General features: G+C 33.5%; 1 protein-coding gene across 1 annotated transcript in view; it reads right to left on the reverse strand.

Moving 5' to 3' along the window:
* CSMD1 (CUB and Sushi multiple domains 1) overlaps positions 1-25823 on the reverse strand; it is a 1210601-nt gene that overhangs the window by 483132 nt on the left and 701646 nt on the right. Inside the window, exon 6 of the mRNA XM_037392820.1 lies at positions 770-882. Within this exon, the coding sequence (XP_037248717.1) occupies positions 770-882 (113 nt within the window). The remainder of the gene's footprint in view (positions 1-769; positions 883-25823) is intronic.

The following is a 25823-nucleotide window of genomic DNA, read 5'->3' on the forward strand; positions in this document are numbered from 1 at the left end:
AGGAAAAAAGGGTGGTCTAAACTCATAAATAATGTGATGGTGTGTGGAGTGAAATGATTTAAAATACCTATGTAAACACAGAATTCAAAAGCACAGATAAATTAAAAAGCTCTTCTATTTTCTATATAACTTCTATATAAAAAGTGTCTTTGATCTTGGAAAATGATTTATGAAGTACAATAATCAATAAAGGTTCCATTCTAAAAAATCTGCATGTTAACAAGAATCTAGGTTGAACATACGCAACAACTGACAGCATCACTGACATCCTCTTGTCTTCTTTTAAATTTGTATATGTAAATCTATGTAGGAGCCTGAAATACAGGCTTAGCTACGCTAAGGATGAGTTAAATTTCCAGATGATGAATGCAGCTTTGGGATACGAGTTAGATTTTGAGTAATGAAGGATGACAATGTTTAGATAGGGGTATGCCTTTGTGTGGAATTGACTTTCTGCAAGTTGCATTCCAAGCATGGTTTTAAAACAAAGATCAGACTGAATGTAAAAAAATTGCTTATAGAAAAAGTAAGCAAGCAAATACATACTTAGAGCAAACTACAATGTGAAGCACAGATACTTTTTTCAAAAGTAAATCCTTAGAGATACCTGATCCCACAAGGATAACAGCTACTTAGTGTAGAAGCACTAGTAGTGTGTCAGCTTTTTACTGCATTCTTGATTTTTAAACATAAATTTCAAATTTCACCACCACTTTAGCAATGCTTAAAGGCAAAGGTCTTTTTTGATGCACTTTTCTAGGTTTCCTACCTTGGAACTGAGCATTAAATCCCTTTCGTCGGTGGTTGCTGTCAGACGTAAAATGGAGTCGTAACCAGTTCTTACTGCTGATAACAGGAGAAGGTAGATTCATACCAGTCAACCTGGAAAATGAAAAAAAAAAAAATCTTATATAAATGGTGGAAAAATTCAAGTGTATACTTCTTAAAGAAAAAAAAATATTGTTGTACTGTTTAAAATGTATTTGGCAACAGTGATTCACTGTAATCTAATCTGAATTTATTTATTACTAGTTAAGTAACTATTATGGAGAAATTTGGGTTGTTTCCCACTACAGCTATCCATTTTATGTTCAAAATTTGTATCTTTAAACTACTTCTGTGAATGCATGTGTGTGTGCATGTGGTTTTGTATGTATGCATGTGTAAAATCATTCAGCAAAACACAAGCATATTTAATTATGACAAACCTTCATCACCTGACTCCCTGCTGTGTCAGTTACCTCACAGAAACCAAATCTCAGGTATTAAGAAAGGATAAATAAGTGTTATGGGCACTAATTAATGTTAGCCTTGGTTGGTAAATTACTGGTACATAACTATCCTACTAATACTGTGATTGTGTATATTAACTTCTACCCATATTTAATAAAAAGGAGAATTTTAAGCACAACTGAATGCAAGTTAACCAACTTGCATTAACTATGCATATTGTGGAGAAACTGTGCATACAAAAACTTTCCTAATATCTTGGACCAAATTGGGTCATAGCATAGTCTGTCATTGCACCATATTTGTTAATATGAACATGCTCAAGTAGTTGCCACAAAGTACCTGATATGGTCTAAATTCATGTCTTAGTTTACTAGATGGCTTTTTTGTGTATGACCATAATCAAAGTTTCAGATATAGGTGGGGTTTTTTTTCCTTCTTTCTGAATAACTCTGAAGAGCTACAAGAAATTATGTTTCCCTTTTTCGAAAATTTTATTTGAAACAAAACCCAAAATGATCTGTATCAAAAATTTTCAGCTAAGATATAAGTTGTGTGAGGTTAGGTTTGCCAATACTAGAGTAGACATAGCACATATGATCAAGAGTTAAAAAAATCCCCAAAACTGAAATCAGATTTTGTCTCTCTGAAATTAAACCATGTAGTGACATAGATGCGTTTTTCATTGCACTATTGCAATGCTACATTGCAGAGTTTCATCAAATATCCTAGATTACTAGGAAACCCATCATGTTAGGAAATACTGATGCTGGAGAGTCTCTTTAGAGACATGGCTGATTGCCCTTTCTGTAATGGAGTAAGATTGACATACTTAAATACAAAAATTCTTAATAGATTTTTTTTTTTTCATTAGGACATACAAACTGCATCAGAGACATTTCATTCTCATTAATAATCTCATTTTCTTCATCTGGCTGTTAACAAAATAATGAACAAAAAAAAAATAAACTATTTAAAATTATTTTAACAGCTTTGATGGAAAGAAAGAATAGATCATTTAAAGGAGGATTTATGCATTTCAAAATGTTCCAGCTGGCTTTCAATAGTTCTTACAGGTGTTGGTCAAAATATTCAGCCCTACATGTGTTTCGACATCTCACTCTAATGGACTTTTATACTATATATACACTTTCATACAGTCTTTAGGCCATTTTAGAGCATAATGTATTTTAGAAATTACTTAGATCAGGCATTCTCAATATCTCTTCACTAAAGGCTGGCATTTGCTAATTCTGAGCTACATAGAATTTGGATGTACCTGTGGAAACTTCTGTGATATAATTAAAAGGAAAAGGAAAAATAAAACCACATGTGGAATACCAAAAAACCTTGATTTTCTATTAGCTATTAGCTATTGACACAATACATGCTAAATGCAAAGTTTTTTACTATATATAGGCTGCAGTTCTTATCACTGAACTGATAACTCATTTGTTCAAGTACGCAAAGTTATCTCCTAGAAATACTGATTTGGGGGTTGGTTTTCTTTTTTAAATGAAATACACATGTAGTAATATTCTATTTGTCATATCCAGAACTCCAGATTTATAACTTTGCAAAACTGGTTGCAATATTAAATTGTTATATGAACTAAATTGTACATTAATAAAAGAGTAAATTAAAATAACTAGAAAAGCACATTCAAGGCAGGTCTTTCATTAGTTAAATTTCTACTAAACAGATATTTCCCAGGACCAAATACACACAAATATTTTCAGATCTCTGCGAACTCTACAAGGTACAGCTAAACACTCTCAAATCTTCCCATTATACTATGAAAGATAATGTTAACAAGCAGGACACTGAGAGAGAGAGTACTTTAAGCAAGTTATTTTAACAGAGTTCTAATTTAGCTGTGTGATTCCTATGCTACCGAGTACTGGAGAGGAATGTGTTCTTTATCAGCAATGCTGTTTGTGTTTTAATTGAAAAGGGTGAAAAAGTTAAATATAACTTAGTGGCTAATTTGGTTGTAAGGCTGGTTTAGGAAGCAAGCTTATAACCAATGTACCACACACGTTTTTTTCTGTTAAAATTTCAAAACCTCTTCACTATAGTACCCAAATTCAGAAATGACAACAAATTCCAAATGAGACATTAGACTGGAATTCTGTGGCCCATGTGTCCATCAAAGGTGGTGCCCCAACACAAAATACTTCATTCTATGGCATTCACCATGTGCAGGTGGGACTTCCCATGGACAATGTCAGAGTTTCCATTAATGGCAGATCTAAAAGTTCATGTAAAATTGCTCTGTACATGTTAATTGACCATTTACCTGGAATTTCTGGAAGGCAGGTAACCCTAACTGTGTGTGAAAGAGAAAGGTGGACATGATTACTGCTGAAAGTGTCAGATTGCCACCTGAACTGCTACAGCAGGAAGATCTGTTAACTCACACAAAAGTTGAAGGTAGCATGAAAAACTGATTTATTTCTTTCTTACTTATTTCTAGGCCTTTTTTATCAGAGAACAGGAGTCAAATAAAATATGTCCATCACACAGCAAATGTCAAAACACAGCAAAAGATTTAATAACATTACAGGTGTGCTCCTCAGAGAAAAGTAAGAATCAGTACTATCAAGGACAGCTTGTTTCCAGCCCCACAAAGTGGAATATTATATCTGCAGCAAAAGTTGCAGAATGTGGGGGAGATGTCCTAAAACACATGGTCATTCATTTTTCTGGTATACAAAATGCAGCTCCATGTCATGGGGAAGGGCTTGTCATCTATTTGAGGTCGCCAGTAGAGAGGCTGGACACTACTGCTCAACTAATAAAAAACAATGATCTCTGCCAGTCCCATAAAGAACACCACAGTGCTTCTTCTGAGGCTGCAGAACAAGAAGGAATATTCCTTTGAGCTTTACCAATTGAAAGGTGTATCATGTACCACAATTTCTGACTAGAGTGCCCATATGCTCTCAGTGTGCTGGTGTTAATGCAGTCTGTGTCCTCTGATTCAGTGTAGCCTTTACTGTTATGAGCTAACTTTTGATATTGAGCATTCATGGAAAGCAAGCATTTTGGTCACGTCCGTAATAGTTAATTGAACAGTGGCATTTCACATCTATACCTGCTGGAGATTCTACACTATTAAAGGTTATAGCAGCAACAACAAATAATAGAATCTTAGAATCACAGAATAGTTTGGGTTGGAAGGAACCTTTAAAGATCATCTAGCTCAACCCCCCTGCCATGGGCAGGGACATCTTCAGCTAGATCAGGTTGCTCAAAGCCCCACCCAACCTGGCCTTGAACACTTCCAATGATGGGTCATCCACAGCTTCTGTGGGTAACTTGTTCCAGTGTCAAAACACTCTCGTCATCATGACACTCTTCTGCCCATGACTGATTAGGTCTCCTGATCTATCCTGGGCACACTGTAGGCATTAGTCTAAACTACAGAGTCGAAATAAGCATTGTGAATGTGACCACCTCTTCTAACACTAACATGTAGGACTCAATCATTCTGTTAGGTGTAACTAAAGCAAAGTTGTCCCTGCTTCAAGTGGGCACCCACAGTATTAATTCCTATTGTACATGAATAGAAACAGAATATGTTTAGCACAGATTAACTCTAAAATCAGATGTAGACTTGGAACTTTGTATCAGGAAGAAATTATTGAGATTAGATAAACAACCAATTTTCTTAATATCAAAGTTCTCCTTTGTAGCTTTCATGCTTTAATCCTTATTATTTCTCCAATGCTGTCTAAAATGAATATTAATTCTTGCTTCTTTTTTAACTGAAGACATGTATTGTTTGCAGAGTAATACAAATGAAATCAAAGTACAGTTTTGTTCTAGTTCGGCCTCTGTTCTGAAAAGGGTAATGCTTTTCAGAAACTGATTTTAAGGCCCAGCATATGATAGCTGACTTGTCTAGGAGAAGTGATATCTAATCTAAATTACGTTAATAGAGTTTTCATAGACACACACATACACATGTATATATAATGTTATTTGGGCATTCTCTGGAAATACTTGGTCTTGTTTGCAGAAGTGTTCAATTTTCATCTCCACTACTGCTGTCAGCTGGTCTCTTAGCTTCTGCCATCAGAGAGGTAAAATTGGTTATCACTTGGAGAAGTAACAGGTTTGAATACTCTGTGCTAAATACTATTTGAGGCCATGCACTGAACCAGGGTTACAAGAAAGGTAAAATAGCTGTTCATCCACTGTGTCAATCATTCAGTGACCTGATGAAGTGCAATCCCATGAGAAAAAACAAAACCAAAAACTAAACAGAACATAATTTTTCAGATAACATTGTACAAAGATGGATTTACCTGAGGGCTCAGGATGAAGATTGCACAGGAAAGCTAAATTCTCTCATTTCTACATACTATATGTTGATCTGTACTCTATGGAACAAAGCAGACTTCCAATAAATTCCTGTGCATGCTGCCTGCTACCGCATCATGAAGAACTAAAGGGCATGGTTTTGAGAGCTTTATAGTTATATTAATATCATACTACACCTCTGCTTATAAACACTGTTTCTCACAAGAAATTATGACAAACAATTAAATCACCTCAGCTATTCTCATTCTAGGTCTGAAGGCAGTCTGGCTCCAGCAGGATTAGAGACAGCAGAGAAAGCTCTCTTTCTGTTAATTACTGTGAGAAGTAGATAAACTTTTTTTTAACTGATATTTTATTTTTTATTTTTATTTCATTATTTCCTCACACAGACAATAACTTACTGTTTATACAAGACATAAGTGATTCTGGTTTAATTCAGTCTTGAAGGAGTAATATTTTCATTATGTATAGTATGTCAGATACAGAAAAAGAACATCTATGACGTGTCTGCAGCATTATCAACAGATTGTAACAGATTTCATTGAAAATATTACTAACAGTTTGTTACTAAAAGATTTTTTCTTTAGATAAAATTTTCCAATAGTTATGGTTTGAGTCAAATTCAGGTATAGCAAACTATTTTACATTAAATTAAGAAAACTATCTAGAGAGGAAGAACAATTTTTGTTTTGATTGTGGATTTGCTAAGAAAAGAAGATAATTGTTTTTGTCAGAACAAATAAACCAATTTTTGTTTTTTTTATAGGGTTCTTGACATTGTTTTGAGTATAACCAAGAGATAACCTATTCTTGCAATAGGGAACTATTGATACTTAACTTTCATGAAATTGAAAATGCAGGGAAGAATTGGAGGGGGTTATGTCTGTTCATTTACACTTGTCTTTCTAATTTATCTGTTTTCCCCATTTTCTGTTCAGCCAAAATTTTATATTTGCTTATCGGATGAATTAACATTATTAGATCCAAAATACAGTATAATATTATTTTTATATTTTTAATATTTATAAATATTTTTATTGGAAAAAAAGTTAATCAAGTCTAAACAAAATGTAATGAGATTTGAAAATACAAGCTCTATAAGGACTAATTCAGATTTTAAAAATACACAGAAGGCTTCCAACAAAACCTATTATTATTTTTTTATCAATTCTGCTATTTCTATATTCACCTAAGCACAGAGGTATTTCCCTTTTTAATGATTTTTTAAATTTATTTTTGAAATAATATAAAACATGTACTGAGTTTCCATAACAGGTCTCTGAGTTAGGAGCCGAAGAGATAAAATTGTACCCTAATTTTAAATTTAGAACTAACTTCCATTCTGAAGTCCTCTCAGCTAAAATATCTATATGAGCAACCATGCAGATACATACCAAAACAAGAACTTCAAAGATCGCCACTTGCTACCTGACAAATAACAGGAAGTAGTGTACAAAGTGGTGAAGTATTATGGTTGCACCAAATATATGAAGACAATTTGTGTGTGTATACATATATCCTCTTTTTCTGTATTATATATATTATATATAGAGACATATTTCAAAAGGATGTTAGAAGTCTATTACCTCAAACTCACTGTCAGACCAAAAACATTGTAACTATATCTGGCAGCCACCAAGAGCAAGTAATGACCTGTATTTTCCCATGTTTGTAAATGTATAGTTTTATAAGCTGCATTAGAAAGCAGGTGACATTGAAACATGCATACTGTGGCTGCAGTTTCACACAGAAACAAGATGCTCTAACAAGTGGCTGCTGCCTGAAAGAAGTGTGACGTTTTTTTCTGCTCTTCCCCTTCATGCATTTACTATTTTGTCAATCCTTTTCTTCTGTATTGCTCCTCTACGTGTATTAACTTTGAATCTTGCTGGAATTTCTTTGATCTGATTTAATTAATTAAAATGGCAGAAAATTATCTTTTTTTTTTGTTTGTTTGTTTTTTGTTTTTTTTTCTTCCACTGCAGTTGGGACATCCATGTGACATTTTAGTGAATTAATCTGTTCATGGAAAAGAGAAAGAGTCAGTGCTGGCACTAATTTAGTGTCAGGAGCACAGGAAAGTAAAGTCAAATGGTGACCCACTGAGTATCGTAGTGCTGGAGCTGCACGTCACCACTCTTGTAAGGAAGAATTTAAAATATAAGTTAAGGGACAACTCAACAAAATATAAGAGGGGACAGCTGGTCTAACAACAAGGCTATGTGCATTACCAGTGAGATGAAGCAATGCTTATTATGCTCAATAAGAGAGGCCATATCATCTCCTAGATAAGAACTGAACGTAAGTTTCGCAGTAAAGGTTTAAATTTTCTCTTCTTCATGTGGAATTGAAGAAGAAAATTGAATTTTCCATGGAATGGAAAAGGTTCAGTAGCAGGGCCAGGGAGAGGCAAAGAGAGGGGGAGGGTAAGATGTTTCTAATTTTCACTTTTAATGTAATTAGATCAAGCATGATTTTTCTCTCCCTTCCTTGCCTGTTTCCACAACCATGTGTAAATGGTTGTTCTCAATATTGTGAATAAATACTTCCATTTGCATTTTACCTTAAGATTACTTGGGATAAGAAAGAATTCAAACAAGTACATAAGTTTGGGGTGATCTCCTTTTCACCCTAACGGTATAAAGACATCCTATGAGCACATTAGAAAGTCTTAGCTTGCTAAGCACCACTACACAGTCTCCTGAGAATTGTTCAGGATAACGGTATGTCCCTAGGAAGTTGAATGAGACTGATAGAGCTGCTTTCAGTTGAGTCAGGAAAACTGATGACTAAGAGCGTTCCAGAAGGATCTTGCTGTACTGGAAAAAAATGACAAATACCTTCAGGCCTGATGGACCACAATGAGTTTGCCACAAAATTTTATATCAGACAATTTTTGTCAGTCTAGGTCTAAGAAAACAGCTGTAATGAAAACACAAATTTAATGGAAGGATGGAAGAATGGAAAACAATATAGATGAGTAAAAGAACAAGCCGAAGAATAAAGTCTTAAAAAGAGACTGTCAACTTCAATGATTCAGATCCTTTTAATTGAGTAGTCTAAGAATGCTACATTTCTATTTGCACAGTTTTCATACTTGTTGTAACTAGAAGGTTTAAACATTAATAGATGAGAGCATGCTGTGAAAGTTCCTCTTCAAAATGAAATAACCAAACATTAAATAAAAGACTATGTTCCATAATCATGTTATATGCAGCCACTGTGAAGTTACTACATTCATTAAGCTCGTTACTAACTTTATTGTACTATAAACAAACATTGACTAGTAAATATTTTGGATATATGTTTCATATGGAATGATTAAAAAGAGAGAAGTAAGACTACTTTGCCAGTGATATGGAACTTTGAAAATATGATGAAGTTATGAAGATGAACATTTTCAAAGTCTGGTAAAATGCTACTCACTCCTTTTATTTTCTTCCCATGGCACTTATTAACTGTTACATTGAAACATGCTGATGACTGATCTATTTAAACCTAAAATATTATCACTTAATATAAAATTATTTCATTTTATATTTTTTACATTAAAGTTTTAAATGATAAGGCCATAGTCAGATAGCTTAAAATGGAAATTTTAGCAGAAATTTTATATACTTTCTCAGAAATTATTCAAATTATACCCTGACAAGACATAGGTTAAGTTTCTTATTTGTCTGACAGAAGTTTACATGCAAGTTCAGACACAATTTGGTCTGGTGAAATGAGGAGAAAAAGATGGGCTTCATCTTACTTAATTCCTGCTGTTGGTATGCAGTGGTCTCCATCTGAGCTAAGCTCCCTGTATTGTCAATGAAGAGGAGTAAGTACTTTGGGAGTGCATATTATCTGAGGTATTTAGACTTCCACAGTAGTTTGAGATGAATCTCACCTTAAAAATGTGAGAGCTAGGCTGACCAGATCAGTAAATATCAACACCTGAATATCATCCAAGGCATACAAATGCTATTATAGTTCAATTCATGGGACATGACATAATTTAGAACTTTATTCTCTGAGGATAACCCTCTTTGCACTTTCTCTGTAATTATTCTAATTTTGTGCACAAAAGTCTCCAGCCCCTTTTTCAGATTTGGTTGTACTTCAAGCAGGATTTTATACTTGCACATTCTTTGTGTTTGTCTGGAGGTTAAAGCCAAAAGCAAGACTTTTTTTTTTATTTATTTATTTTTGAATGGTGTTGGAAAAAGAGCTTTATTAAGAACATCTCTGTTTATTGATTCAAGAGCATTAGCAAATATTTTTGTTGATTATTGCTCTCACATTTGACAAACATCAGAGGGACAACATTCCACGGCACTCTGGCCAGAATATATTTCCTCTGGAGGACTGTTACTGCCCTCAAGCTGATGAATAAAAGAATAATAATTCCTTATACATCTAGGTTTTTTCTGATATATGGCTTTCATTGTCCATCAAAAGCGGAACATTAAGTTCTAGGACACAGCAATCAGTTAGATTTTAATGTTCAATACAGTGATATTCAGCCCAGGCCCTGAGCCCTACAAGCCACTCTTCCATAGCTTTCAAGGAGCTCTTCCGTCCAGAGCTAGGAAAGATAAGTGCAGGGTCCTAAGGTTAATATGGCAGCTGTCCTGAAAGGAAATAAAAAAATTTATAAATCTCACAATTGTATAAATATGAAACTAAATTGTGGGCTTCTTTATTGCTACCAGTATATGGTAGTTGAGCACTTCAAAGATAAAATTCTGCTTTAAAAATTCTTCCCCAGTTGAGTGTAATTATTAATAGCTGTAAGGATAAAATATAGATCTTACAGCACACAGTATTCTGTTTAGGAGCACTGCAGCTGTAGTGTTTTTACTGCCGTAATACAGATGGCCATTTTTGTTAACATTCTGAAAACTTTGGATTTTTTACTGTGTTCCTATTAATCCTTTAACAAATTGCCCAGTGTCCCATATAGGGGAAATTTTAATTTCTTCAATAAAATTTAGAAATTGCTCATCTAAAAATTAGTTGCCAATTTTATTTTTTCTTTAACTTTCAGTTATTATGAATTCTTCATATAGGATTAAGATCTAGCAATATACTTTCAAAAAAGCAGATGTATAGATCAATGTTCAGTAAACATCAATGTTATTATGAAATATTTATTATTTGCCAGCACAATGGTCATTTTTCATGCACAGGATAATCTCCCAGAGTTGTTTATTTTTAGTCACAACACCTATGGTAAACAGAAACATGCAGACACACTATTTTGTATTTTCAGACATAAATATTCTTAAAAACTCATTTAAATTATATAAAAAAAAATCTATTACAGGTAGAATGGGAATTTTGTAGTACATCAGATGCTATACTTCTGTGCTGAAAAAGACTATTCTGTAATACTCTATAATGTCTTTTGATTTGTAGCTGCTACTGTAAGATTTTCACAATAAGCTAAAATGAATATACAAATATAATGAATTGAAAAATGTTTTTCCATTCAGTGTAACTAATTTGATTTCATTACTTCAGTAACTGTTCTCCACTATGTATTTCATATTGGATGAGTCGTTCCTTTTTCTCAAATGAAAGATTTCAGGTGTCCCATTTGGCTTTGTTATAAAATAACTACTGGAAAACAGGTATCGAGGGGAAAAAACTAATTAAAAAAAAGTCACTGGAAGTAATACTTCATAATTTATTTTTTTCTTATATTTTCTTTTGCCAAAGTCACATTGTTCTAACTTAGATAAAAACCCCACAGTTTTCTGTATTTAAAAAGCTCCATCCTACTACGGGGATGTTTAGTAACAGTCCTTAAAAGATAAATGTAAGAAAATTTTTAAGAGCCCTTCCAGACTGTGACTTTCTCCAGTGACTACAGGAGATGAGTTTATGATCAATCTATCTGACAGGTTCAATAAAAAATAAGAAAGATTTCATGATTTTTTCTCTGTCTTCTTTTATGATCTTCTGTTATGAATCTCTCAGACCATAAATCAATTAAAACCTGTTAACCTACAATAGAGTCAAACAATATCTGGTAAAAGAACACAACTCATTTGTTCCCAGTTACAGAGTGCTGGGGCAAGAGATGCTAATAGACAGCATTTCAAGTCTTACAAGGATATGACTGTACACAGTTTATTTTCTTTTCTGGAAAAAAAATAGTATGTACATTTCCTCTTAAAAAAGTTATCAAAATACATTTCTGTTTTGTAATAGCATCTCACAAAACATGTATTTCTTTTAAATATCTGTCTTGGATTTATGGAGTTTACTAAGTTTCTACGGTAAAACTCCAATACTCTTCTAATCAAAACAGAGGTTGAAATTACCAGGATAAGGACATTTCATAAATATTATTCAGTCTCTATGTATATAATAAGATAGATAAACTGAACTGTGCAGTGACATTTTATAATACTCTAATGTAATACATCTAACATGGTTTTGTCCATCAGTGAAGTATTATGTTTTGCTTATGTATCATGCACTTTAATTTTCCCATATATTTGTTTACATTTCCTAGAGCTTACAAACAGTAAGTGACAGATCTAGCAATTAAATACCTATATGGCAGAGTACGAAAAGAGTTTGTTATTAATAAAACCCTACATTCAACAGTCACAGATAGCCCAAGGCATGGGAGTCTACCTGACTTTGTACCTCCTCTGATCCGAAGAGCCTGGCTCAGAGATTTCACCTGGAAATTAGACATATGCTAGGTTTTTGCATTTCGTATCATGTGCCTAATTATAAATCTGGATAAAGTAATCTGAATCGAGCTCTAAGGTCTTACCTACAGCTGACAGTAGAAAAAACTTTAGGTGCCTTTTTCCTCTCGAAATCCAGTGTACTTCACTGAGAATTGGTATATAAAAGGCAACAGAGTAAGCAGTTAACAACTAACTTTATGCATAACCACCTACAGCTTATAAAACAGACACCTAGAATTCTCCTCAACCTACAGTTCTTGAACAGTTTCCAAAGGCTACAGGGTATCTTGCTCACCAAGGTGTAGGTGCCATGGGAGTGAACAGAAAAATGGACTACTATAAAACCAAAATGCAAGAATCACAGCCCATACAGAGAGCAGAAAAGAGAGATCATTGATCTGTATACAAAACATATTAAGTCAGTAATGTAGAAAGATCAGAAGGATTTCACTTTCCTGTGTTGCTTATATATCTATTCTATAATATTAGATAAAAAGTAGATACAAATATACTGGCAAATAGGAAGCAGAGATCTTTCTATTACTTACTAACCCCGATACCTGCAGTAACTTTTTGTGAGGGCTGCTATCACATATCCTTTTCCACACCATTTTATGCAAACTTCTTAGGCAGCATGTTTTCACACAGAATTATACTGTCATAATTTTCTAAGGAAATACTAATAAGAATCTCTTCATTATAGCAAGGAAGATGTCTCAAGGAGTTTAAATCCTGTTATCCTTTTGGATGTATTCACTGTAAAGTAGATGAATTTCCTATAAAGCATGTGTTGATACTAGATATCTGTCATCTACTGCATCATAGGAACTTCACTCTAGAATAATTTCCTGAATAACCTAGTCCTTGTATGCACACGTGTATGTACTTATAAAATTCTGTCATCCTGACTCATTTTGACAGCACAGGAAGAAATATTTCCAGTCTAAAAGTAGGCAGCTGCTTGCCTAGTGCTCACAAAAATTATAAAGCCATAAACCCCCATGATCCTCTAACACCTCTAGCCTGAATCAGATGGGTCAGTTTTGTGCTAGAGATACGTACACGCATATCCACCTTTCTACATTAAAAATAGATGTATTACATATAAAACCAGCCTTATGCCTCTTCTACAGAAGTAAAACAATCCCATGACTAACCAATCATAACTATATCATAAGAGCCTGACCAACTGCTGTGAACAAGCACCATGCTCCACAGGATCAGTCTACAGCACAGGACAGCACTAGATTCAGTCATCACAGGACTCAACAATGTATGAAACAATCTCTTTAAATTACATTATCCTTATTGTTCTATTACATGCTGCCATGCTGCCATGCTGCCAAGGCCTACCAAGTATGGGGACTATCTGTATACTCCACATATGATTTTTTTATCTCTGTGTTTCTGCATATGTGCATATTCTTATCCCACTCCCATTTGCATTCAGCAGCCCATATCATAACCAATGCAGTTCACTTTTTTCAGTAAACAGTGTCTTGCTTTGAATCTATATGTATGTATGTTGATACATACATCCCATACAATGAATCAAATTCTTAACAAAATAGTATCACTGTTTATAGCAGCATTAAAAGGAGATCATTCATATTACCCGATGTTACCAAATATAATCATATTACTACCTCTCCTGGATTGAGCAAGGCCTTGAAGACAAGCCAACCTTCATGTCAAGATGGGTCAGGACTATCCAGAAGACCTCTTATCATAGGACTGAGACAAAAACTTTACAAGAAAAGGTACTGCAACTAACAACCAACACAGAAGCAATTGAGGGTTTTAGCATTACTTAAAAAAAAGAAACATTTTGAGTGAAATTAATATTCAGATCCCCAGTTTTCACTGACATGAATAAAACATGTTATAAACCATACTGTAACATTATATAACATCTGTCATTTTTTTATATTAAATATAAGAAATTCCAATTTTTTGATTGTCCTCATTTTGTTGGAAGAAAAACTCTATCAGAATGAGAAAGCCTGAGCTTGTCTAGTAGGTACAAGGAAAGCTCATATTGCCACAGTCAAGCTGTATTTTATTCTGATTCCTCACTTCTTTATCATTATGTATATCATCTCTGAAAGCGTCTTCATGTAGTACATGTGGAACTCACTGCTAAAAGACACAATAGAAGTCAAAAGCCATAAATATTATTTTAAAATAGTGAAGAACAGTCCATCAGTAGTTTTTAACTGTGATAGCTGGATGAACCATTCAGTTCAGCAATGATGCCTGTTAAAAACTGTGAGGGTAAAGGCAGAAAGAACTTCTCTGTGTATTTCCTATTCTTTATATCCATTTCATAAACATCTGATAGTGGCCATTCTAAGAAACAAGCTAGTTAAATCTCTGCTCTGAACCAATGTGTTTACAAGACTTCAGTCAGCAACTTTGAGTATGTCATACAATATTGTCTCTTTCACTTTCTATCAGCTGACATTTAATGAAATCTAAATTCCAATCTTGCTTTTCTGTTTATTTGAAAAGAAAGAAAAAAACCCAAACACACCAATCCACAAAACAACAAAAACCCCAAGCACTATATATTGAAACCTTGTTTAATTGGTATACCTTTTCAATATTTTCCTATTTTAAGTCTTCATTATCTCATAATCATGTAATTCATATTTTAACTCTTTTATTTCTGAAACTTGCTTTGTGAAAGATAATTTTTTCACCTATCTTCCTACGGAAGGAATACAATTAGTATTAAAACATTCTGTATCAAAAATGACCCACATATATAAATTCTTCCTAATAGAAACATTAACTTACTTATAGACCATGATATAGTATATTAGCATTAGAACATTATGATTATATATATTGGAAAATAAGAGATTTCATTACAACAAGAAATGGTATCTCCGTTGAGACTTTCTTGATAGAGCTACTACAAATAATAGTATATTGCCTGGTGCACTTCTGTCTTTAATACGGGAATTTAAAGAACCAGCCCAGTCTTCATCTGACTAAAAAGATTACCAACTTCAGATGAGTGTTTATGGACTGATTAGTACAAAATTAGGATTGAATTTTGAAAATCCATGATCTACACTGAATTCCCAATGAAGTCTATAAGAAGTCCACATGCAGTGAGCTTGCAACATTAGCTTTATCTGGCATTAGGAGTTTTTTCATGTTTATGAAAAGGACTATATATGTTTCTATCTGAATATATAGAATAGTGAATATACGGAAAATTGATTGATTGATTGATTGATTTTCATGTTTTAATGTTCTGCCTGTTCACTGTGTAACGCAATGTGGCTACTGAGATGCTGACACCTAGCATCTTTGAAGGTCATATCATCTGGTATCTTCATGTGGACATAGTTCCAGAATTTGGGTAAAGGAATTGAAAATTCAAGTGTGATCAGCAAACATACTACTCAGATGAAACACTGGCATGACTTCAGCCAAGTAATGATAATAAAAAGAAAATAAGCAAACAATTGTCTCAGTATCTTCATGTGGCAAAATTAAAATCAAACAAGTAAACCAACCCACCATGTAGTAATCCCAGCTGTATTGTTAGTATTTCTAAAAAGTAGGTTTTCTCTTGGGATGGAAGCTTTGTGCTCTACCACTTTTTTTTCTTTTTTTTTTCATAAGGATGTTATGAACAGTTAGACAAATAACACTGTATTCACTTATTTCACTGAGAGTGTGCATTTCATTGATACATTCAAGTAGTAAAATTACCCTTGCAGGTCTTTGTTGATACTGGATTAACTTCTAAGTTTGTTGCATTTCCTGCCAATTCTAAAATTTATCTTGACATAGAGCTAAGGCAAATGCTTACATCCTTAGTATATCTTGCCAAGCAAGTTGATTTATCTACATTTTTAGCATGTTTTACTTACACTGACCATATTATTTTGTATTTAGCATTGAAACATTAAGTAAAAGACTCTGATTTTTTGTTTAGGTTATTTTTAATTAGCAAAAATTAACTTTATTTCTACCCGAACCACAAAATTCTCTCCCAACAATAAAGGTAGTGTGGAACACCACCATTTTCCAGTAATATATTCCTAACTGTTTGGGATTATTTTCACAGTTTGTCTGTACACAGCAATTTAAGATGCCAGTTATAAGCAAACAGAAAAACTTGGTATTCCCTCTCCAAGTATTATGTTTCATACTTATCAGGAAACAACTTTAAACAAAAGTACCATGTGACCACCATACTTAATAGGAATAGACATTTAGGTATCTCAGCCTCACAAAACTTGTCTCCTTTCTCTGAAATTATAATATAAGGACATATATTTCTGTGTCAGCAGTGTAACATGACAAAGAGTATCTGTGGCAGTTTGACATAAAATGTTGAATGCATCTTCTTTTGAGAAAATTTCAGCCTAAGAATGAAGAACTGAAATAAAAAATAAAAGTTCCCCACACTGATTTAAAACTTTTTCTTTCCATTTTATGAAGCTGCTAGATTTGACTTTAAAATATTGTTACTATGTAAGGAAAGGAGCAGCATGTTATGCACAGCCTCTTGATTTATTTTTTGGTAGCTTGTTAAGCAAGACTAGTATCTCTTGGGTCAGTGGGAAAAAAATATCTCCTAAATGTCACAAACCACAAAATAAGCAATAGGGTAAGTATAGACTCAAATAATACATATTGCTACTGAAACCAAAAAGTTCCCCAAAACAAACTTAGTTGTACATAGACTGTTAGTACATAGCCTCATAGAGTATCATGAAACAGATGCATTCTGGTTTTGTGGATATGCCCCCTCTAAATTTTGTCTGCTGTACTTGCAAACAAACAAACAAAAAAATAAAAAATCTGGCCACAGAGAAATGGAAAAGGCAAAGGAAATTGGTGAAGGTTCAGTGGGAGAGAATCAGAAGAAACGATTTCCAAAGACATGCCATGGCCACTCAGATTCTAGACATATTTAAAATAGTGTTAATTTCAGTTGGTCTATTGCTAATGCCAATATAATATTGAATAGTGGGGCGAAGAGAGATAAAACTTCCTCTGCTAAATTGCTATGAGAGTTAAACCACATAATAATTGTTCACAATAATGCATATTCTGGAAACCATGCGAATGTCTATTTATTTTGAAATTTGGGCACAGAAAATCCTCAATTTCCTTATTGCTAAACTATGTGACTATCATGAACTAGACCCTTGTCTCAGTAACACTATAGAGCAACACCACTTCCACCAGAACGTAAGTTTCTTCTGTGTTCTTTTTTACACAGTAAATATTTATATATTCAATTTAACTATATGTATTCCTGTTCATTTAGTCAAGCAGTCTTGGTCTGTGGTAATTTAGCATTGAGTTTGAGCCTGCTGTTTTTTATTGCTGACATGATGAGTGATTTACTGTTTCATCAATTTTTCGCGTATTTTCAAGTTCCCCATACTGCTTTATGAGGTTTATTGCCTACATTGGACATAAGACACTCAGCCAACTTACTTTCCTAACACAAATAAGCCCAACTATTTCTAACAGAAAATACAGAATTCTTAAAATTATATTTATAGATTGTAGAAGAGTTATAAATATATTACTAAAAACAGATATATCTGGTGTTTAGTAAAATGTATGCAAGAGCTTTTTCTTTATTTATTGCAAGCAGATAGGACTGTTACTTCTTGAATCAAGATAAATGATTTCAGATATATTTTTAAGAAATCAAGATACGAAGTATCTTTTGTGTAGTTATCCTTCACTCTGAACCAGGCTGCATCAACTGCATTCTCATGAATGGTAAGTTTGCATCATTTTGGTTCAATTCCAATTCAAAGTTAACTCTGTAAAAGCATTGGACCATGTTGCATAAGATTTTTTTTTTCAAAGAAATTCTTAGTTTCCTCACTCCTATGAAAATTCAATAAATTTTGATTAACATCTACAGACTGTTTTTCAAGTCCCAGCAGTGTACCAAAAGTACATTATCGTGCACATTGCTTCCATAGTTTCTCTATTCATTGTTGTTTTAGCCTAGATATTTTATTGCCCCTCAATGTCCGTTCTTCTTCACTAAACAGCTCATTTTCATTAGTGTAGTTTCACGCACTGCGTTACTTTTTCACAGCCTGAAAAAAGATCTATGAGTTATGTATCCTTCTTTACTGCCTGCCATCCTGAACCTTTCAGTATATTTCCTAGCAATTAAAGCAGGTTCAGATTCTAGATTAACCAACAATAGCAGCCTTCAATTATTTGCAGCCATGCAAACAGAGCACTAAGTTTACAGAAAGCTTCAATAGGCAAGTCAGTAAAGGAGACAAGGGAATAGTGGGACAGTCCATTAAAGTTAATTAGCTTGTTAAAGTAATTACTTTACATATTGGGTATAATACTACCATGAACTTTACTGGTTTACTTTTCATTTATTCCTTCCCTGGAAAATTTATCCTTCACTAGAAAGAAACCCCCTTAACTGTTTTCAGTGAAAAAATGTGCAATTTTTTCTTTAAAGACCAAAGTCAGTTTTGACACATACCACTGCCATGCAGTACATTAGGCTGTGTTTCAATTCAGGCAGAGAGAAACCTGCCTGTGCCATATAAAAGATTTCCCACAAATAACATCAGATTTCTGTCTTCTGTGGAGTATAAATGGCATTGCTACTGCAGCAGAAATTGTCATAAAACTGCATCTGGTACATTTTGTGGTATATTGTATCCATTACAGATAGAAAACAATAGTTGAGAAGTAACAGTAATTATAGTAGAGTTCCATCAATGTTTAAAATGGCTTTTAAAAGGCTAGGAAGGCATGAAAAACTCCCAACCAACACCACAAACAACAAAAATATTAGAAAATCTCACAGACACACTCAGGTCTCTGAAATCATTGAGAAGTGGAAAGGGAAAAAACCTCATGCAATTCTTGTAATTATTTCTGCTTTGCATGGAGGAATGCAACATGGTGTGGCCTGGACATAACCAGTTTCTGATCTTGTAAGCTATGCTGGGAGAACTTTTAAATCTATTCTGATTGGTGAGTAGGGAACACAGTAAAATCATAGTAAAAAACCCTACAAACACAGGTTTCCAGAACCTTACAGTAGCAGATGCAATGACAAAAGCTACACAAGTGATGAAAGACCACAACAATCAAAAACTCAAAATCCTGACTATGTGAACATTTATAGCCCTGAACTGACAAAAAAGCAACTTAAATCAACGTGTATATAAAACATTCAGGAACACAAGATAACTACCACTCAGAGATGGCATCATTAGTTATGACTTCTGAAACAAAAGATTTTTTTTTTTTTTTCATTGAGAGCCAGTTGCTTTAAGATAGGCTTTAAGACCTGTGAATGACAATTACATAGACACATACCAATAGAAAACTGTAATGATGCAATTAAAGATCAATTCTAAATCTATGGAATGCTGCAGAATACAAGGCTAAACTACTGGAGGTCAGTGCTGAAAACATCTAAAACCACAGCTATTTTCTATTGACAATATTTTGTCAGAAAAAATCTATTGACAGAATCACTTTTGACAAATACAGAACCACAAAAGGCCTTCAGAACAGTGGAAATATAGCATATATTGGCAACTCATGCATTAGGAGCAATTGATAAGTTATACTTACTTCTTATGTGGGGCTAACTTCTACAATATCATTGTAGGTTAAAGGAAGAACAGAATGCAACTCTAGAGATTACTTATTGGAAAGATTTTTGCTATAAGAATAGTTATCTTGAAGGAAATCTGAATGGCAGCATCCATTCACCATGGATTTTCATGAAAGGATTTTTCAGATTTTATCACGATTCAGTGCAGATTATTTAAAAATATTATGAGATGACAAGTAAAAAAAAAATGAATCACTGAAATCTGGCATGTCAAAATAAAAGCAGCTAGATTTCAATCATTCAACATAAGCATCACTGTCAAACATGGATATGTTTTCTTGGCTCTTTTTGCCTATTCTGCATCATGGTTACTCCTTTTGACAGATAGGTATAACACCAACTCTTCCAATATGAAATAACAACAACAACAAAACAGAAGACTTCCCAGCTTGAAAAAATAAATAATTCATGAAAAAAAAAATCTTCACAATTCTAACAAGACCTTCAGAAATTCTCAGTAGACAAAATATTGCAAGAAATAGCTTTGTGTATCTTGACAGTAACTGAGACTAGAGGGCACTACCACAAATACACCAGATGTCAGATGCTGCATTAACTGCCTAAACAACACTTTGTTATCAAAAACAATATACAATTCAAAAAAGAAACTATGAATTCAACTATAATAATTACAGTCTGAACACCTGTATGTGAAAACTGGAAATCTAATGAAATCATAGACAGCACAAGCTTCATGAAAATACTAGGTTGAAATAAATTTATTTCTAGACAGATTTGTTTATTCAGAGATGTATATAGCTCCTAATCTCTGTAGTTTTCCAGAAAAAAGGTGAAAATATCTGGAGCATGAGTTAACGATGACTCCAAATCATGGATTCACTATATATACAAGTACACCGCAAGAAGAAGCAGCAGCCAACTGACAGGAAGCACCTTGTGAAACACCGGTTGTGTTTGTTCTGGGTGTACTCTTGGGATTCAACAAGTGTTCAGTGTGTCCTAAGTGACATCTAAAGGTACAAGAAAGATTTCTTCTTTCCCCTACTTAGTTTCAAATCACCAAAATTAAGTGTTGAAGTACTTGATATTCTATTTTTGTACTTGTTTTTCTTGACAGTCAAGTTTCAAGTTTCTGCTACAGGTTTTGTAAATACTATACCAGCCCACCTAAACTCCACTTGCCTGACACTGCTGTATCAATGTGCTACCTTGGTGCAAGAATTGTTGTCTCCCATACCACTGAACATTTACTTCCCTACTATTACATAGCTGTCTGATTTTTTTTCCAGTCCGACCGCCTCTTTTTTGAATAAATTAACTATAGATCAATTAAACATAATGCAAGTTAGCACTTTGTCTACCTCACTGTAATGTTGGAACTCACACTCAATTTTAGAGTTATTTGAGTCAGATTATTATAAATATCTCTTCCTGGAAACAACTACATTTCAATTTTAAGTAAGATCTGACTTTATTCTTGAGTAGAATATAATTTCAGTGGCTCATTACATTAAAGCTTGTGAAAGATTACAATGCCACAAGAGGCCTTACAAAGTTTAATTAGCTTCTTTAAATACATTTTAGAAAACACTGCTGACACACCCGTAAAGTGTGGATTTGTTATCTTTCATGATTGTAAATTACATCCTAAAGCTGTTACCAGTCTCTTAAATCAATTTCTGTAGTAATATTAAATTGCAGCATAATGAACACTCACAAAATACCATTATCGAGTTCACAAATCCTAAAATGCCTTTAATAATTCACTTTGAACTTACACTAGACCATCTTCCAGATGCTAAGGATAATGATAAAACACCTTATCTATTGTCAACCAACCATTTCATATGAGAAGCAAAAGAATGCAGAATGGTGATGTATGTGCATGCTGCTTTTCACATACAACAGATTTAATTCTTTTTGGTGATGTCCTTGTTGACAGATCGATCTAAAAGAAAGTACTTGAGTAAGTTGGTCTTTGTGTGTCCCACAGAACAATTTCTTCAATAATTGGAATTCAAATTGAATATTTGCAGACCATGTAAGAGGCTCTAGTTACTCTTAAAAACATAGTGAGGATTATAAAACTGCTTGCATTACAAATAATCTGGGACATTGGAAATCAGCTCCTACACTGGAAAAAGAGAGGACTGATATTTTTTTTACATGTTTATGATTACTTTCAAAAGAGCAGTGCTCACTAATTAGTTCCCCAATGTAAGGCTTCAAAAAATCAATTCCTAAGTCAGACCTTTTCTTTTGTTATTATTTTCATTAAAAAATTGAAATATTATGTGTAATAAAAATAAACTATGCAACATAAACCATTATGAATAATTAGTTTTTTGCATTTCCTCCAATAGATTCAGCAACTAAGTAATTGCTCCTCTCTGCACATGTGTAAATGTGAAGGCTGATGAAGAAGATGACAGTTCCTGTAGGCTGACTTGGTGCTCTATACACTCTACTTGTAAGCAGACTATCCCGGTGTCATAGTTGTATCAATGACCCTATTAGCTTTAACAGATGTGCACGACTGTTTACAGTTTTCATTTTAGTATTTGCTTCCATTATTTCATTTTGCACAAAATATCCAAATGCTAAATAACTTGATGGGAAGTTGTTCCAACAGTGATTTTAGGTTTTCCCCATGACATTTTCAGCTCAGCTGTACGAACCTAATAAATAGTACAGAAGGTTTAAAGTCTACCTGTGATACACATGAGCCAGGCAAGCAAATTGTATGAAATTCACACTTTCTTATTAGCATAGCTAAGACTTCCATTGAATACCTTTTAAAGATAATAATGTGCTACAGTATTTTCAAAATTTCCGTATCTCGATAAATAACATTACCTTGAAAAAAATGTATTTATTTTCAGTATTCTCATGGCTTCTAAAAAAAAACAAAAACAAAAAAACCCCAATCATTTCACTTGGGTTTCCTATTGTGATGTGCTTGCTGTAAAGCAAAACCTTCGGTAATACGAATCTGATGATTCAAGCAAATGTACTTCATCAATATAATGACATTATGTTATTTTCATGATCAGCTATGTTCCTCTGCTCTTAAAATTATTTGAAACCATGACAGGCCATCACAATCTAAAACCATTGAATGAACTTTTAGAACCATATCCTGTTAGACAAAAAGGTTTTATTTTTTCGGTTTTTTTTTTCAAAATAAATTTAAAATATATTGCTTATGTTTATATAAAAGTCTCTTGCTGCAGAAGTAACCATGAATAAATTGTAAATAAACTGCCATAAGAGACTGCACTCTGGAGTTGCTCATATAAGCAGATTCAGAAAACCTCCATGCCTTTAAAACTATGAAAGATAATCTTGGATGGCTTGTTTTATCTGAACTGAGTTGAAAATTAACTGTGGATCTTAGTCATGGTGCTAAATCTGATATATGATTTTAATGTTAAACTGGTAGAATGAAATTGCAGGGTCCATCAGAAATTTCACTTGTCCTACACATCCCTTTTTATTTTTCTTTAAATGCTGTGACATAGTGTCTAGTGTTCAATTATTTTGTGTAAGATTGTATTTATAAAATCATTTCAGAGGTGCTAAATTAAGATGTACTAAGAGATGAAATGCTGTTCTTTTTTTCCATTTCCAGAAGTAACCATCTTGTGTTCCTATTTTTAATTGTGTATCCTTATCCTGATTGTAAGCTTGATGCAATATTCAGGTTCTCAAACTAAATAAGGGGAAATATTTTAGCTATCTGATATTCAGATTTGAGTTTGCTTCATTTCTGTATTAACAATTTAGAAGTATTAACAATTTAGAACTGTAAAACAATGAGTAGAGCTGTACATGTGATTTACTTTTTATTTCATTCTGTCTCCTATTCATTTAAAAAACAAGGGAACAAAGGAAAAGTTGAGAAGTAATTTTTGAAAGGCAGACATTTATGGTTAATACAAATGTCAAAAAATCCAAACAATTTAACTAAAGGGCTAGGTCAGTACAATGAAAATCTATGCAGTCCCTGTATAGAAAGGAATACAACAATATTTCTTATTTAGTTTTTAAGTTATAATAAAAATTAATCTTCATATACAGGAATAAAATTTAAATTACTTATGGAACCTTAAACTACAATGTATTAAGAAAATGCTTAAATCATTATGGTAACAGCAATTATGCCTAGAATTTGGGGTTTTTCCCAATTTGTATTTAAAATGTAGCATTACAGCCTACTAGGAATCTCTTGGAAAATTATACTACAAATAATCCTTTTAACTATATTTTTAAATGTATTTCCCTTACCATTATTTTGTATTAAACATCTAGCCCAGAAGAAAGACCTTTTCACCCACAGAGGAAAAATTCTTAGGAATTACTCCCTTTACAGCAGGATTGTCTCATTGGAAGGAAACCCACATTAGCATTCCTAAAAATGAAGGAAAACACACACACTCTCAGTTTTGCAACTCAGATTCAGGATGTCAGAGAATCCACACACTTTTGTGTCTCATCAATGATTTACTGCACCTAGATTATCCTCCTGTGTATTGCACAAATGTTATTTTGTGAATCAAAAAAAAATGTTATTATTGTTTCACTGATGTTAATAGAGACCAGCTGAATACATCAACATACAGTATAATTTTATAACATAACTGTCACTGTAATTTGTTACATCTGTTTTTATAGTAACAATTCACATGTTAAAAGTGTAAGGTTTAGTCAAAAAATTAGCACTTTCCCTAGTCCTTAATGAACTGTAAACCTCTGACAAACATCATTCTATGAAAAGGAGCCAATGAAGATAAGGAATCAAAGATGTCTATGATGTTGTTACTGGGTTTGGAAGAAGCCAAACAGAACCAGGTAAATGTTAGTGAGCTGATCTTTAGGGCTGAAGTTAAAAAAAAAAAAAAAAAAAAAAGAGAACTAATGCTAAGCTTTATATCAATAGTTTCTGAGAACTAGGGCTGCGTAAGCTGTAAATTTGTAACAGGCAATTTTATAGCTGGATGTGGGTTTATCATGTTCAGTTAATTAGAAAAGAAGCAGAAATGTGATTCCAAACAGAAGCACTAGAGTACAGCAACTAGTGACTTGCGAAGAAAAAGATGGCGTGTCAAGCTGAAGATATCAGATATATGAGAAAAATGAAAATTCCATAAAAGTGAGTAGCTTTAGGGGAGAAAATGTCTATAATGAATGAATATGCAAAATTTTAAGAGTCCTCAGAGTAATAAATAGGACTTGCTATGTCAGCAAAAAATGGAAATCGTAAGAAAGGTCATTTAATCACTTAAAAAGAGAAAACTTTCTGAAGATGTGAGTTCATCTGACAATGTGACAGAGATAATATTTAGATTTTTTTAAGTTTATTGGATATATTCCCTATAATTTTAATATAAATTTTTTATAAAATGCATTTTTAATTGGTAGAATTTACCTTATATACAAGTGGAATTCATGTAATTTCTAGGTAGAATCCCCAGGTCTTTTCCTTAATAAAGTGATTGTTTCTCCTCATTAAATACTTCACCTGTCACTGAGCAGTCTGCAGTCTACCAGAAGAACTAAAACCCTACAACTGGTTGATTCACACTGCTGAAAGAAGGGAACCACGAGTCTTATTTCCCACTGGTAAAGAAAGGAAATTATATCACCTGTATCTTGGAAGAGTAGGCAAAATAAGGCAATAATGATCAAACAGGAAAAGGAGAGAAAGGGCTGAAGCACTGATACTCAGAAGAGGGTTCCATGTGATGGGAAATGAAGAGCATTCTTTTGGCTGTGATGAGCAGAGCAGCCAAATCATCATATGAGGCTATTTTAAAGGCTTCCTCTCCCACAGGGTTTCCCACTTAACTAGTTCTCATTGGCTCCTAATCCAGTAAGTGGCTCTTGTGGTTCCCATCTGGAGTAACCTTTCATCTCAGAAAAGACTGCAGTGTAATGCATGTTTCCTGTGT

Source organism: Falco rusticolus, chromosome 6 (genome assembly GCF_015220075.1).
Source record: "Falco rusticolus isolate bFalRus1 chromosome 6, bFalRus1.pri, whole genome shotgun sequence".
Classification (NCBI taxonomy): Eukaryota; Metazoa; Chordata; class Aves; order Falconiformes; family Falconidae; genus Falco; species Falco rusticolus.